The following is an 18471-nucleotide window of genomic DNA, read 5'->3' on the forward strand; positions in this document are numbered from 1 at the left end:
ACCTCGAGTTGGAACTACCGATAACTACGTTTATAACGACCCCGCTTTTAACGAACTGACGGATGTAACCAACTGCCCTGGCCACTTGTATATTTTATTCTTAAGGCGTATAACGAGCTTAGCATATAGCGAACTAAAATTACTGGCCCCTTTGGGTTCTTTGTAACCTTAGTGTACTGCACATGTATAGAATAAACAAATATCAGCAACAATAAAAGAGGTAGGCCATGGTATTGTGTGATACTATTTCCTTCTACAAATCTTGACCTTGACCAAGAACCGGCCGGTTCGTTATAAGCATGTTCGTGATAACCGTAGTATATACTGCATAGCATGTTCGTGATAACCGTAGTATATACTGCATAGCATGTTCGTGATAACCGTAGTATATACTGCATAGCATGTTCGTGATAACCGTAGTATATACTGCATAGCATGTTCGTCATAACCGTAGTATAAACTGCATAATATGTTCGTGATAACCGTAGTATATACTGCATAGCATGTTCGTCATAACCGTAGTATATACTGCATAATATGTTCGTGATAACCGTAGTATATACTGCATAGCATGTTCGTGATAACCGTAGTATATACTGCATAGCATCTTCGTGGTAGCCGTAGTATATACTGCATAACATGTTCGTGATAACCGTAGTATATACTGCATAGCATGTTCGTGATAACCGTAGTATATACTGCATAGCATGTTCGTGATAACCGTAGTATATACTGCATAGCATGTTCGTTATAACCGTAGTATATACAGCATAGCATGTTTCTCCTGCAGCCTCAAAGTATGCAGAATCTATTCAGTATCGGTACATGCGAGAACTGCATTCTATCTTGCATACGCTACGCTACGTTGAGCTACAAAGCTTTCGCACCATTTATTCACGCAGAGACGATCGAAGTAAAGAATAAATGCGACTTATTGTTTAGTGTGGTATTAATTTCGGATAAACAACATAAAAGAACATCACATAACTGGCTGTTGCTTTTGCATCATTAATGGCTAAGATTCCCTGATATCATTACAAATGTTTGGGATCATAACAACGGCTGTTCAGTTCCAGTTAATCATTGCTGGTGTTACAAATGTTTGGGCTGTCTGTTCCCTGTCTATGTACGACTCTGGTCTCTGTATGAAAAAACACAGTTTCAATGTAAGTAATCCTCTTTCACATTGTTTTTCGTTACGGTTTTGTTAATAATGGTTGCCTGTTTTGTAATGCCTCTTTTGTTTTATGATAACAAACATTCGGATCGCGTTGTTATGGTAATTACAGTCACAATTTTCTGATAGTTTACCCAGACAGCCTGTGGCCTTGAACTGGAGACTACTTGTCTACTTAGCTCACAAAGCTCGATCTTTGGAGGTTCTGTTAGGTAGGCTAGTGGTTAAAGCGTTCGCTCGTAACGCAACACCCGTGAAGATCCGGGTAAGAATTGGTCTTTAGCAACCCAGGTTTGTCGTAAGAGGCGGCTAACCTGATCGGGTGGTCAGGCTCGCTGACTTGGTTGGCACATGTCACCGTATCCCAATTGCGTAGATCGATGCTCATGCTGTTGATCACTGGATTGTCTTGTCGATTTTTCCAGACCGTCGCCATATAGCTGGCATATTGCGTAGTGCGGCGTTTAACAACAACCTAAGACCTTGGTTCGATTCTCCAAATGGGTACAATATTTGAAGCCCTTTTCTGATGTCTCCGACGTGATATTGCTACAATATTGCTAAACCTAATCTCCATCACTGAGATTACAGTCATAAATACGGTGAGTTTGCAATATCCAGTAAATTGCGTGAGACCCACACTCCACCCACACCCACACCCACACACCCACCCAAACACCCACCCACCCAAACATCAACACACACTCACACACACACACCCCACCCCCACACAAACACAAACACCCGAGCACAAACACACACACAAACAAACACACCACACACACACATATATCGACACCAACACAGACACACCCACGCACACACCCCCACACCAAAACATCAACACCCACACACCAAAACATCCACACCCACGCACACTTCCACGCACACACACACACATCCCCTCACACTCACCCCCCCCCATATATATACACCCACATACCCTCACACACCCACCACACCCACCACACACACCACACATACACCCAAACACACACATATACACACACCACACACACATCAAACAAACACACACACACTCTCTCTCTCACACATAACACCCACAACACATCCATCCACCAAGCCAAACACACACACCACATACACACACACTCACTCACACCTCCACACACACACACACACACACACACTTCAACACACACACATACATCCCCACACACATCTCCCCACACAACCACCCACCCAAAAAGACACACACACACACACACACACAAACACCACACACACCACACACACCCAACCACTCACAAACACATCCAACCACGCACACCCACACCCACACAAAAACACTCCCCAAACCCACACCCATCCACACATACACCCCTACCCCCAACACACCCAGCCACAAACACACGCACACTCGCACACAGCACCCACCGACCCACGCGCGCACACACACACACACACACACACACACCTCCACACCCACATCTACATCCCACACCTACACACGACCACAATCACACACATACACACCTACACCCCCTACACACTTCCACACACGTCGCCCCTACACCCATAACCCCACACAACCACACCCTCATCAACACACGCAAACACATCCACACACACACACCCACACACCCCCCCCAAACACTTCCGCACACAAACATTCCCCACACACACCCACACACACACATGTACTTCCACAAACTCCACACACACACCTCCACACCCACACTCCCCTCACACCAACACACTTCCACACACACACATCCCCCATACGCACACACCCAGACCCACCCAGCCACACGCACACACCACCCATCCACCCACGCACATCACCCCCACACACACACCCACACACCCACCCACACCCACTCACACCATCACACCACACAACCACACACACCCCACACACACTTCCACGCAGACACCACACACACCTCCCCCCACACCCACACACCCTCACACTTCCACAAACACCCATTCCCCCAACACACACCCACACACCAGCCCACCCGGCCACAAACACACCCACACACACAACACACAACAACACACACCCACACACATATATCCCCACTCACACTCACACACACACCACCTACCAACACCCCCCACACAGGCCCTCACACTTACACACACACTCACTCACTCACATCCCCGACCACACACCTACACCCCCCAACACCCACCCACCCATCCACACACCCAAAACACACACACACACTCACATCCCCAATCCACCCTCCCACCAACACCCATCCACACACACACCACACACACCTTCACCCGCACACTCCCACATCCCCACACACGTACTCACACCCCCACATCCACACCTCAACACACACTCACCCACACCACACCCACACAATCCCCCCACATAATGGGTACGGGTTTGAACCTAAGCTGGAGACTTTCGCCAAAACGCAACATGGTCCCGATAACAGCACATCCATCCGTAAACTTGGTACGAATCGTGCACTTTTCAAAACGTGAAAAACGTAAATTTGGGACATTTGGGTCCAAATCGTCCGAAAAAAACACCATCATAAATGCGTGTGTATACCAAGACTTACGCAAGCGTAACGCGACAGGACGATTGGTATGGCAAATATGGGGGGCTTTTCTACTTCAGCTATCAAGAGCCTTCAACTGCAGCCAGGTCACATCAGCAAATTGATAAACCGCTACCAGCAAACAGGCCAGACCCAAGACCGCCCAAGATCGGGAGGACCAAGAGTCACGACACCCGCCGAACACCGCTACATCCGGTAGATCCACCTCCGGAACAAATTCGTGACGGCGACAGCACTATGACACGCCATCAACGGACGAACAGTCCTTCGACGACTGGTATTGCTGGTATAAGAGCCTACCGCCCCTTCCCTGGAATGAACTTGAACCGTCTACACCGTCAACGCAAACGGTAATGGGTACGAACTGTGGCAGGTGGCAGTGACGTGACGGGGAGGCGTACTCTTTACAGATGAAAGTCGTTCAGAAACGAAGCTTTTCGACGTAGAGGATTGCGACTGGCGCCGTTCGTTGGAGGAGACCTCGTGGTGTGAGGCGGAATTTGTGGCCAGAGAACAACGAGACGTGTTATCATCCGAGGAAATCTCAATGCCCAGCGATACAGGGATGAAGTGGTGAGGCCCATTGTGGTGCCCTTTACTCGACAACAGCCAACACGAATAATTTGACAGCACTACAACTCAAGGCCTCACACCGCCAGAATTGTTCGAGAATACCTGCACAATATTAACGTCAACGTATTGCCTTGGCCAGCGCCTTCCCCAGATGTAACACCATTGAACATCTGTGGGATCATCTTGAGACGTCAGCTGAGTTGGCGTGTACCAGTGAAACGACAGGACTTTTGGAACAGGATTTCTGCTGACGTCATCCGCCGACCGAAGACGTCAATTTATTACAAGCATAGTTTACTGCACACATCTTCGTTTTAATTTGTCTTTATTTCTGTACTTGATGCCAGAGTGCATATTAACGGAAAAAGTAACTGTGCATAACATGAAACTGTATAAACTAACTGTTATTTGTAAGGTTTTAAAAACAACCCCAAATAAACATGTAACAAGGCCTTTTACATGACATTTGATTTCACGTATCTCTCGTGGCACGTGCACTTTGTCTACATTGAACTTACTCACTTTTCGCCTGTTTTGTGACACCTGCGGTTCACACGCCTGATATTGGAATATTGAAGAATGGTCGATTATTCCGTAGCCTCTGAATGTTACGGAAAACACGTTAATTTCAATGTAAACTGCGCGTACGTCATGCCACGGTTTACTAAAATCAGCGTCTCTGCGCCGTGGGTATGCTGGAGATTGGAATGGCCCAAAATGAAGTGGCCAGACATTTTGGTATCCATTGACCAATGATCTCATCTCTGTGGAGACGTTTTCAACATTATAGAAACACAAGAGATTTGCGTCGCACCGGCCGTTTACGCGTGAAGCCACGTCTGGAAGAAAACCGCATTCGGCTGACCCATCTAAGGAATCGATTCCAGACTGCCAGTTTGACTGCTCGGACTATTCCTGGCATATGTCCAATCAGTTCCAGGATTGTACGGAACCGACTGAGGGAGCACAACATCCGGAAAATACGTCTAACTGTGCTCTAACGTCAGCGACAGGTACGTCCTTCCTTGGTGCAGGCATCATCTACGGTACAGGAGACATGATTGGGATTGCAAATTGCCGCGTTCTAACATCAAACTTGGAGACAACTGTACCGAATTTTGTCAACTAGTGAACAGGAAGCAAATGATGATTCTGTGATATATACTCTCCAAAAAAAGAAAAGCATCATGAAAATAGCAATTTCATGTAGCAATGAATTAAAATGTGATTCATTTTACAAAAGGTTTTGCTCTGTTTATGAGTCCTATTGTGTTTATGTTTCGAAACATCACAACAAAACGCACCATCCGTAAAATACCCGTATTTAACAGCAGGATTTTCCATTTCGGCGTGTAGTGTCACAGAATACACAATTCACATGCAATGTACGTGAAAGTTAGGGGGTGAGATAGTCTCAATGATTGGTATAAAAGGTTGATCACTGTCTGTAGATTATTCACTGTATTTGGAATATTGTTGACGATCGCAAAATGCCACGTCTAAGTGAAGCCAACCGTCATATCGTTTGGTTTGCTTGAAGCTGGCCAGTCGCAACGTGCAGTTGCCCGACGCATGAATGTTCACCAAAGCACCATTTCACGGCTCTGGGAGAGGTATCGCCGGCAGAATTCGGTAGCAGATGCCCCTCGTAGTGGGCGACCTCGAGCGAACACTGCGGCGCAGGATCGCTACATCCGGGAACATCACCTGCGTGATCGAACAGCTACGGCGACATGTACCGCTCGACAAATACCCGGATTGGGGAGGCTTTCTGCACAGACCGTCAGGAACAGGTTGAGAGAGGCTGGTTTACGTGCCAGAAGACCCTATTTTGGCCCTGTGATTCGACAACAGCATCGTCGACATCGAGTTCAATGGTGCACCAACGTTCAGGCCTGGAACCTACCGAATTGGCGTAGAATATGGTTCAGTGATGAATCACGATTTCTATTGGAACGACGCGATGGAAGAATGCGGGTGTACAGACGTCGACGTGAACGTTTCGCCGACGCTTGCGTTCCCCAGGTGGACAGATTCGACCGGGACAGTGCTATGATGTGGGGAGCGATCACCTGTCGTAGGAGAAGTGATTTGGTGATGATCCAGGGCAACCTGACAGCTCAACGGTACTGTGACGAAATCCTACGCCCACACCTCCTTCCAATCATTGATCGCCAGAGGGAGTTGTTTCAACAGGACAATGCCAGGCCCCACACAGTACGTCACACTAGAGACATCCTCCAAAACCACAACATCAATGTGCTCCCCTGGCCCTCAAGATCACCGGACTTAAACCCGATCGGACATCTGTGGGATGCCCTGGACAGACGGGTGCGACGCCGTAACCCTCAGCCCCAGACACTTCAGCAACTCTCACATGCACTACAGGCAGAGTGGGCTGCGACTGGGCAACACTAGATTTATTCCTTCGATGCCGAGGCGATGCCGTGCAGTTCTGGATGCCAACGGTGGTCACACGAGGTATTGACTTCAGCGCCACCACACGTCTCCATGTGACACTCAGACTGACTTTCCTCGAGTTGGTGCCAAAGACGGATAAATCTGAATTCCCAGTGTGCAATTTCGCTATATTTCATTGACGCATAAAGCCTACAAGATGTTTCAAAATAAACATAAAAATACAGTTGAAATTCCAATATGCGTTTCTTTTTTGGGAGAGTATACAACTCATGTTTTGACTTCAATGCCGAGTAACAATTATGTGGTTAAAGTTCAAGTTGTTACATTATAGGCTGTCAATAACCCTCAACCCGTTAGAATTGATCTTCAGTATCCAATGCTTGTCGTAAGAGACAACTAACGGGATCGGGTGGTCAGGCTCTCTGACTGGGATGACATAACTCATCGTATCCCAACTGTTGTAGATCGGGACTCTCATGCTGTTGATCACTTACTTGTCTGGTCCAGACTTGATTATCTACTGACCGCCGCCATATATACTAGCCACATAAAGAAACTGTGCATTGTCAAAATATTATCCCAGTTGATAAGTACGATAACAATGTCAAAGGCACATATAAACTTTAATGGAGGGATCATGAGATCATAACAAGTCGGGAGAATTTCATTTCACAAGCTCAATAACGAGTATGTCCAGCATCAGCTTTGAGAACAGCAGTGCATCGACGACGCATGGAGCCTATCAAACGTGCAAGGAAGGCTTGTGGGATGTCACGCCAGATTCTCTCAAGTTCTGTTGCAAGGTCAAGGACGTTATCTGGCGGATGAGGAAGACGGCGTAGACGTCGATCCATCTCGTCCCAAACATGCTCTTTCGGGGAGAGATCCGGTGAATTTGCAGGCCAAGGCAGTAAGTCAACGTTGTGGTGTTGCAAGAAATCCATAGCAACCCTTGTCGTATGAGGGCGGGCATTGTCCTGTTGGAATGTTAACCCAGGGCCATGACGTTGTAGAAAAGGAATTGCCACAGGTCGAAGAATCTGATCCCTGTAGCCCACACCAGTTAATTTGCCCTGAACAATCACCAAAGGAGTTCTTTGACGTGCTGTTATTCCACCCCAAATCATCACGGAACCACCACCAAAGCGATTCCTCTCCAAGACACAGGCCTGTGCATAACGTTCTCCCACGCGTCTATAGGCACCTTGACGTCCATCACTAAGGGAAATGTTAAACCTGGACTCATATGTAAAAACAACATTTCTCCACCAAAACAAGGGTCTGCGGACATGATTTCGGCACCACATTTGGCGAGCTTGTCGATGACGTTGTGTCAGGATAGGGCGTATGGCGGGACGTCGTGGTCTGATCCCGTGATGACGTAAACGTTGTCGAACTGTGTTGGGGTGGATACGGCGAAGTCCTGGGATGGTTCGGGCAGCCATCACTGCAGTCTGAAAGCTGTGGCGAAGATGGGTCACCTTATCCATATGTCCTGCCTTAGCGTTGTTACACGTGGACGTCCAGAACGTGGCCGATCGATGACGTCATTTGTGTTCTGGTAGCGTCTCACCAGTGCAGAAATGGTGTTCCGGTGGCAGTGGAAATGTGCAGCCACTTGTCGTTGAGACATTCCCCCACGGACCATCCCAATGGCCTCATGACGTTGTGCAGACGTGAGCCTTGGCATGCTATGCGTTTCAATAGCGGTTTAATTGTTTGAACGATCGCAAGAGCAGGGGTTGGGCTTTCCAAAGTGACAGTATTGTGTGGCATTCATTTGCTCTGTTTCTCTTTCCCGGAATGCACGTGCAACAACGTATTGCAACGTATTACTGACGTCACGGAACGTGGCACGTGCATGCATGTCACTAATCTCTGAGTTTAAATCCTTATGTGTCTACACAGGTTTGAGAAATTTAGATTTTAAATTTTGGTATGCACAGTTTCTTAATGTGCCTAGTATAGATGGCATATAACTTATGCGGAGTTAACAACAAATACACAAAACTCCTTGCACACTAGCTGCTTTCGCAAAGGGAAGATTGTGTTTTATGACGCTCACATATCCCGTTGACCTGGGACCGCCTCCGTGGTGTAGTGGTTAGAGCGTCCGCCCAGACAGCGGAAAGTTGCGGGTTCGATCCCCGACCGCGTCATACCAAAAGACGTTAAAATTTGGTACTTGTTGGTCTCTGCCTAGCGTTCGGCATTAATGGGTACAAAAAGGACTGGTCGGCTCGGAGTAGTATACTGTGTCTGAGTGGGGTATTCATGCTTCACGGCGGCATGGTATCTCAGTGAGCTAGCACTATAAAACCAGCTTAAGTCTGGGCTAGTACAAGCAGCCGCACATACACATACACACGCATGCACGTCGTCATATGAGCGTAATATTCTCAAGTACGACGTTAAACCCAATTTCACCTCACCTCACCTCAGTGACCCATGCTTGTCGTAAGTGGCGACTAACGGGATCGGTTGACTTGGTTGACACATGTCATCGAATCCAATTGCGTAGATTAATGCTCATGGAGTTTATCACTGGATTGTCTTGTCCAGACTCGATTATTTACAGGCCGTAGCCATATAGCTGGAATATTGCGCTGAGAGAGGCGTTGAACAACATACAAGCAAACATAAAACTAAATTATGTATAGATTATTACTCATACGTTTAAGTTGAAGCTGATCAAGTGAGTGATTGAGGGAAGGGGGTTTTACGCCGCTTTTAGCAATATTCCAGCAATATGGCGGCGGAGGACAGAAATGAGCTTGACACATTGTACACATGTGGGGAATCGAACCCGGGCCTTCGGTATGACGAGCGAACGCTTTAACCACCAGGCTATCCCTACGCCCTTCTTATCAAGTATTAGCGAGAACCTTCTCATGGCGTCTTACTTACAAACTGTGTCTGTGTTGCTTCAGACGTCCAAACATGAAGTGCATGGTGTCGTTGTTGCTGACGGTGATGTACGTCGTGTGCTGCCAGCTCCAGGTAACGTTGGGTTCAGATGTGTTCCTCGTGAAGGCTGTGTCGTCACAGAGAGTGTGTGACCGGCTGTGCGTCTACACGTCACAGTGCGAGGGGTATCGTTGGGATGCTGCTACCAGAACTTGTCACCTTCTTTCAACACAACCTTCATCTACTGACTCCGGCTTCTCAAAACCTGAGGTAAATAGAATGTTTATAGGATATGCGACATATACTCAAAGGTAAAATTTAGTGCGACAAACAAGAGAGTTAATCATGTGCAAATTAAATGTTATTACATAGAAAAGACACATATTCCAAGGTATTGTAACGATCAACAGTCCATAAGAACAGATTGGTTGGTTGGCTTGTTGTTGAACGCCGCACTCAGCAATATTCCAGCTATATGGCGGCGGCCTGTAAATATTCCAGTGTGGACCAGACAATCCAGTGATCAGCATCATGAGCATCGAGCTTCGCAATTGGTCAGAACAGAGCAGAACACCATAAAACAAGTGTTCCTTATTTTTTTCACAAGGTTTCTTCACAAGCTTTGTATCGCATAGCTTATGAAGAAACCTGAAAAAAGGAACACTTGTGTTTTCATGTGATCCCTTATTTTCTTTTCTCTCAGTGTATAAATGACGCCACAACGCAAGATCACACTTCAAATGTTCACAAGCAAGTTCACACTGTCAGTAGCGAGTGTGTCCATGTTGCGCTTTAATGCTAGCCTGGCACCTTTGCCACATTGAAGCCATTAAACGTCGGGTAAAGTGCTGGAGAAGATCGTTCAGCAGGAATTTGGCGGAGTTCCTACATCGTTGTTGGAGGATTCGGATGACGTCGTAAACGTCTCTCCATTTCATCCCAGACGTGTTCAATGATTGTTATATAATCAGGGGTTCTTGTTGTCCAGGGTAACATTGCCCTGATTTAGATGCTGATGTACAATTCTAGCATCGCGTGGTTTGGCGTAACGCCAGTCTCCCCATTGTGTACATGTATGCTCATTATATAAGTTGTAAGAGGCGGCTAACGGGACCGGGTGGTGAGGCCCGCTGGCTTGGTTGACACATGTCTTCGTATCCCAATTGGGTAGATCGATACCCATGATGTAAATCAGTGGATTGTCTGGTCCAGACTCTGCTATTTATAATCCGCTGTTATAGAGCAGGTAACCTCGGGCATGTGACTTTGTTCGAAATATGTGAATGTAAATGCGGTACCCGAAAATATGAGACGGTAAAGTGTGTGTTAACCTTATTCAGCTTCGCTGGCAGATTTGGCTGTACCTTCCCCAGGGAGCTGAGAATGAAATGTCAAGTGTACACTGATCGATTGTCAAGGGCAATATTGCTGCAGTGCGTCGAGCAAACACTGCATTTACATTTAATGCATCCTCGATAATCTCCAGGGTATACCTTACTTCACTCTCCACTATACCCTGGATGCATCCACGGCTTGGTACGATGATTTTATTACCTCCCTTGGTTGGCGTTTTATCCAATCAGGGGTCAACGCTGGGAAGTTGAGCGAACCAATCACAACTTACTTTCGCTTTTTAAATATTCTAACCGTTTAAACTTGGCAACACAATTGATGCAGGGGTACTCTGAAAGATGTAGGAGGAGTTCTTTCATTTTTTTTTTGAAAGTTTCAGATCTGTCAATTTGTCTGTATTATATCACAAAAAATCTGAGTGGTACTGCGAACAAACCTTCGCGACCGCGACCGCTATCTTTGTTGACACTGGCAAGCTCGGAGGTAACGGCGGCTTAGCTGATTGGCTACTGTGAGAATGCGGAGCCAGCAAAGGGGGGTAATATAATTATCGGGCCAAGCCGTGGATGCATCAAGGGTAGAGTGGAGAGTGAAGTAACGTATACCCTGGAGATTATCGAGGGTGGTATGTAATTATGTTCTTTTCAGTAATATATTTTTTTCTAACAATGGTAACTGTCATGTAAAATCGGAACCTCACATATTATTGTGCTTTTTGACAATTTCGTTTATCCCTGTTCCTACCCTGTAGTGACAATTCTTGTTTATTATATTCATGTGTCCAAGGATCTTGTTTTGTGGGCACCAAGCTGGTGACTTCCTACTTGTCCAGCAGCTGGCAAACCGTTAATCCCTAGCATGGTTTGTTTAGTAGCAGGGACCGTCTCAAAGATATTTGCCATTGATGCTCTCTGAGCAGGTCCCCCTCATTAAGGTGATTCAGAACATAAAACACATGTCCAACATTTTACAGATATTTTATCTAATATTTATTATCATTGCCCGGCATATGTCATTTATTTTGATGACATATTTGACAAATAACATTTGTTACATATCGGTGGTCTCTTCTCTCAATCAAAGGCATGGTTGTATTGTATAGAGCTTGACATTTCAAATAAAGTTCACCAATTAATCAGGCAATCAACTTCCCATGTTCCAATTTTATCAATGTTATCATTTTAGTTTAAATAAAGTTCACCAATTGATCCAGCACTAAATGAAAAGTGTTCACTCCTACAACATAATTGACTAAAATTCTCTGTTAGAGATGCTCTCCTAATCCCCCTATTGTCTGACCAATGAGCACGCATGGGTGATTTTACACCTGAAACAATAGGTGCTGGAAAAGTAGGAAGACCCCACCATCCACTCACAGTTCTACTTCTTGAAATCTTTTGACTGACACATGAGAATCATCGTATCACGAACTATGGCGACAGAACTCCAAGTGGATCCTGCAAGCAAGAACCCACTGATGACGGTTCCAATCCCTGATATGACCTGAATAATCTAAGAACTATTTTCTCAGATGTGGAAATGCAGCCATGAGATTATCAAGGGTGTCAGTGTTACAAACTGAGCTCCTCTGTGTTTTACTGTTCTATGACGCACAACTTAATTCACTGATAAGGAATACCTATGAGGAGTAGAGAACCATGGTACCCGTCCACAACGAGGAACTTGTAGGAGAGCTAAAGCAGAATGGTGCGTCCAGAATTGACATTGACAACATTCTATTTTCTAGCCTCACAATGGACAATGTGGACGGCGCCCGTGCGCCCCGACGGAGACGTGTGTTCCTATTGAAGCAGCAACTGCATACATCTGTCTGGAGACGACGTTGCCGACTTTATCTTCTGCTGCTCCATCTACGTCAACTACAACTTCTGTGCCTGCTAGGACAACAACCACCAACACATCTCCAAGCGTAACTACTACTTCCGTTCCGTCATCTACAACCACCACCAAAACTACCACCACACCCACGACGTCGAGAAGTACCACGACAACGGTTGCGACCACGACACAAGGTACTTTTAGATGTGTTTTTATTTGCTTTGCTTTGCTTTGTTTTGATTTTTGCCAAATTGATCGAATGGCTTCATGAAGTCATCATTAGTGATCTAATTCTTTTTTCATAACTGTGTGTCGGAAAGTGGTATGGGTTTTGAATGGTCAGTGGGTCTTTTACAAAATATCTCTGAATGTCCTGATAACGGACAGGCAACGGTGAATATTGACTTGTTATTAGGGTGTTTGTTTGGGTGGACTTAGGTAGAAGAGATTTCGGGAAGTGTTCTTAAATAGATCCTCACCAAAACAGATTGTTTACTTTGTATCCTAAAAATACAATGCTTGGATAATATTTTCAAAAGGGTGAGTAAGTGAGAAACTTTAGCTTTACGCCGCTTTTAGCAATATTTCAGCAATATCACGGCGGGGGGACACCAGAAGTGGGTTTCACACATTGTGCCCATATGGGGAATGGAACCAGGTCCTCGGCGTGGGCTACCACACAGCCTCCTTAATGATCGAGCTTTGACGAAGTAGACAAGTGGTTTCCAGTTCGAAGCCAGGGGAGTCAATCTGTCTGAGTACACTATCAGAGAGTTCTGCAACTGTGATAACCACGTGATCCGAATGTTTCTTATCATAAAACAAATGAGCTGTTAAACATCAAGCAAGCACTATTTACAGAACCGCCCCATTTTCAAAAGACGAGAATGTGTCTATCGACACTGAACAATAACATATTCAGTTTCTGACTAATCAAGATCGATGCTCATGCTGTTCATCACTGGATTGTCTCGTCCAGACTCGATTACCTAGAGACCGCCGCCATATAGTTGGAATATTGCTGAGTGCAGCGTAAAACTAAACTCACTCACTCACTCATTCTGACTAATCAAGAAGCTCCCTAGAAGTATCCAGTGTACGGTAAGTAACGGATAGACTTGCCACATTTGACCATCAAGAATCCATTGATTGGGGGTCCGAATCATAAATGCCTTTATCTATAACTTCGTTACAGGACTTCGCCGTTTTAAAGCAACGCTTAATTTGACACTTTAACAGTTAAATGAACTAGCGGATCATAGGATATATTGTGTTTATGCGGAAGCCTATAATTGACAGAATGTTAAGTAACGTTGTTAGTAGGGAGTGGTACTGGTACCATTTTCAGCGTACTGTTAGTATTATCGGATATTTTCGAGCGGTGTTATGTGTTTGACAAATGAGTGAGTGAGTTTAGTTTTACTCCGCACTTAACAATATTCCAGCTATATGGTAGCGGGCTGTAAATAATCGAGTCTGGACCAGACAATCCAGTGATCAACGGCATGAGCATCGCTCTGCTCAATTCGGAACAGTGTCAACCAAGCCAGCGAGCATGACCACCCAATCCCGTTAGTCGCCTCTTACGACAAGCATGGGATACTGAAGGTACATTCTATCCGGACCTTCACGGGTTAGTATTGACAGTACATCCGTTATGTTAATGAGTTGTTATCGCCTGACTATGTTTATGTCACATTAACAACAAGGTGACGTGCAACTCTACATGGCAACTGTCAGGTGGTGACGTAGCTTTGCGTATACCTATAAGTTCATTGCCTCTCTTTTCTGAAAACTGTTGCATTTATGCTGGTATTCCATATAACTGAAAAATGAGAAGCATCAAATAATGCATCAATGGACTATTTTATATGTGGTACTTATACATCCATGGATTGTCTAAAACATCTCAGGAATTATTATAAATATTATCCTCGACAGGTGCCCTCGAGTTTTTCAATCTATCAATGGAACCATACGTAGTTTCATATGTGATGATAAAAACCAATAATGTCTGACTTTTGTCTTGTGTGTTCTGTAAAAAAGGGGCTGCTGTATGAACCAGTAATGTCTGATGGTTGTATTGTAGCTCCTGCATATAGGGTCTGCTGTGTGAACCAGTAATGTCTGATGTTTGTCTTGTAGGTCCTGTATATAGGGTCTGCTGTGTGAACCAGTAATGTCTGATGTTTGTCTTGTAGGTCCTGCATATAGGGTCTGCTGTAGCCACCAGTAATGTCTAATGTTTGTATCGTAGGTCCGGTATATAGGGGCTGCAGTGTGAACCAGTGGTGTCTAATGTTTGTCTTGTAGGTCCGGTATTTATCGGGACTCCTGTGTAAACCTGTAATGTCTAATGTTTGTCTTCTAGGTCCTGTATATAGGGTCTACTGTGTGAACCAGTAATGTCTAATGGTTGTCTTCTAGGTCCTGTATATAGGGTCTGTTGTGTGAACAAGTAGTGTCTAATGGTTGTCATGTAGGTCCTGTATATAGGGCTGCTGTATGAACCTAAAATGTCTAATGTTTGTCTTGTAGGTCCTATGCATAGGGCTGCTGTGTGGACCAGTAATTTCTGATATTTGTCTTGTAGGTCCTGTATATAGGGTCTGCTGTGTGAACCAGTAATTTTAATGTTTGTCTTGTATGTCATGGATATAGGGTCGCTGTGTGAACCAGTAATGTGTAATGGTTGTCTTGTAGGTCCTGTATGTACTGAGCTGATCAGTGAACATGTATTACGTTTACCATGTAGGTCCTGTATATAGAGGTTGATGTATTACGTTTGCCATGTAGGTCCTGTATATAGAGGTTGATGTATTACGTTTACCATGTAGGTCCTGTATATAGAGGTTGATGTATTACGTTTACCATGAATGAATGAATGAATGAATGAATGAATGAATCTGCTTTATTTCCTCCATTAAGACGGAGAGTACATGTATGAAAACATCTTAGGAAATAATACTAAACATATTTACATATTCAAACATAGTCTCTGGCATAGCCTCTGACATAATCTCAGCTTTACAGATACAGCAGGGCTTTGAGGTTCCAGGAGCTGATGCTTTTTGCTGTAATGTCAATAAATACAGCCCACTCATTCAGTGACATGTTTTCAATGAGTGGTGTGATTCCACCTAGGAGGGTGGTAATCTTGAGTTCACTGTCATCACAATCCTCGAATTGTATATAACTTTCAATGGTCATATTGTCAAACAAACGTTCACTAAGCGCATTACGCTTAGAGAATAAACTGCAGCAGTATAAGAGTTGGTGTTTGACTATATCATCACACTCGGTGTCACAGAGTAGGCACATCCCACAGGTAATACACCAAGTTTAACTAGACTGTACATAGGTCTGGTTGAGATTGGGTACAGTTCACACATTCCCCACAGTCTATGTGGGGCTAGAGCACTGTGAATGTTGGCATAACGGCTCATTTCTGGTGTCTGAGTGAGTGTAATTTGCCAGTTATAATATTCTGCCTCGGCTACTTTTCTATTTATAGTTCTACTCCATTCCAGTTTGCACGGAAAGTTACCAGTCTTCATAAATTCACTCACATGCGACCAGAGATCGTACTTTTGAACAATTTTCAGAAGATCATGGGTTAACCAGACATCACACGTGTTATCAGTAATAAACTGTCCTATTATATACAGGAGTACTCTTTTGTGGGTGCTTCCAGTATCTGCGCGACATAGCCTGCCGAAGAGCATGAGTTTGAGTCTGTCGATGGTTCCATGCATTGACCAGAGACCCAAGCTTTGAAGGACCCGGGTTCGATTCCCCACATGGGCAAGATGTGTGAATCCAATTTCTAGAAGCATAACCTTCCCAGTACTTCGTTTTGGATGTCCATCTCATGCATCTCATGTCCATCTCATTCCAGCATCCTGTGTCTCGGACTGCACTGGTCTGGGCAATGGGAACTACCAGTCGTGTGAACGGTGCGACGGCTTCGTGGTATGCACTAATGGAAACAAATACCACAGTCCATGCCCCGCTGGTTTACTGTGGAATGATAACAAGAAAAACTGCCTGCATCCTCCGTCAACTACCTGTTTCCTGAATTAAAAGAACTTTTAAACGCCGAGTGGAACACAACACAGTCAGTTTTTACTCCATGTACCCAACACCAATCTCGATTATCAGCTGAAATATGTTCCCCAGGGAGTAACAACCATCACTCAGACCCCTTGTATTTTAGTAGCTAGAAGTGAGTGAGTTTACTTTTACGCCGCACTCAGCAATATTCCAGCTATATGGCTGCGGTCTCGAAATAATCGCGTCTGGACCAGACAATCCAGTGATTAACAGCATGAGCATCTATCTACGCAATTTGGATACGATGACATATGTCAACCAAGTCAGCGAGCCTGGCCACCATATGACAAACATTGGTTACTGAAGATCAATTCTAACCCGGACCCTCATGTCCAGAGACATCCGATTAATATTCTCTCTCTCACTCAGTATCGCCTTAGTCATTTGTCTTTCCATTGCTACTGACTCTGCATCGTTCTCGAATTATCTTCTTCTTTTACATTGTAGTGAAGCGTTGGAAAAGTAGTTTTTGTCAACTTGATGTAAGAAATAGAGTTGATAAAATACCATTCGCTTAGCGTTGCGCAATAGAGTTTTTTTACTCCCGCTTCACTTGAATGTACAACCTGTCGCAATCACTCACTCAGCTACGTAAGTTAGCACAACACCTAATTATATTATTAGTGAAATATATTTATGTCATTAAAACTTATACACTCATTTCTTGGCTTGTCATTTATCATACACTCGAGAGATACGTTCCACCATTATTTTCTTGTTCATGTACAATAGTGCGGTGTAGTAGCCAAGTGGTTAACGCGTTGGGTCGTCACGCCGAAGACCCTGGTTCGATTCCCCACTTGGGTACAATGTGTGTTTACGTTCTTGCGCTGAGTTTGTGTTCATGGATATGGGTTTAGTAAGTGCGTGTTCGCGCTTGTCGTCTTTGTTATTTCCTGTACATGTGTTAGATCGTGTGTTTGAGTTCGTGGTCGTGCGTCTGTGTTCCTGAACGTGTGCGTGTTCGTGCATGTTTAGTTGCGTTCGTCCACGTGCATGTGTTAGTGTTTGTGGGCTGTTCGGGGCGGTGGGGTAGCCTTATGGTTAAAACGTCCGCTCGTCCCGCTGAAGACCCGGGTTCGATTCCACACATGGGTACAATGTGTAAAGCTCATTTCGGGCTCACTAACTCACTCGTGCGCTCTTCTTTGTGCTATCAGAGGCAATTAGGGGTACAACATCTACATAACATACACAGCTCATAGATATTATTGGGCGCATTCATGAATCGCACGACGTCGCAAGGGTCAGATACGTATGACCAAGCAGCCTAATTTTGAAAAGAAAATGTTACATCATAAGCAAGTGTCCAAGGGCCATCTTCACGAAGGTCAATTCTTTCTATTTTCCCCAATCTATAACCACTGACAGACGAAACAATAAAGTGATAAAGACAATCACGTTTGATGGCGTCTGGTTAGTTTTGGGAATGTCTATCTCCATCATAATCATTAAGCACGATGAAATTGTTTTATTCTACCATGACTACGTGAAATACGCGAATTTGATTCGACAATCAATAAAATTAGACACTATCAATCC

General features: G+C 44.9%; 1 protein-coding gene across 1 annotated transcript; it reads left to right on the forward strand.

The window, feature by feature from the left end:
* The first annotated feature begins 1114 nt into the window (after positions 1–1114).
* Positions 1115–17105, forward strand: LOC124259329 (integumentary mucin C.1-like). The gene is made up of 4 exons (XM_046693451.1): positions 1115–1166; positions 9648–9894; positions 12725–13010; positions 16715–17105. Exons 2-4 carry the CDS (start codon positions 9658–9660, stop codon positions 16897–16899), a joined length of 708 nt encoding a protein of 235 aa, XP_046549407.1. The 5' UTR covers positions 1115–1166; positions 9648–9657; the 3' UTR covers positions 16900–17105.
* Positions 17106–18471: the final 1366 nt, after the last annotated feature.

The sequence above is a fragment of the Haliotis rubra genome, unplaced genomic scaffold (assembly GCF_003918875.1).
Source record: "Haliotis rubra isolate DU_JTF1 unplaced genomic scaffold, ASM391887v1 Scf718, whole genome shotgun sequence".
In the NCBI taxonomy this organism is placed as follows: domain Eukaryota; kingdom Metazoa; phylum Mollusca; class Gastropoda; order Lepetellida; family Haliotidae; genus Haliotis; species Haliotis rubra.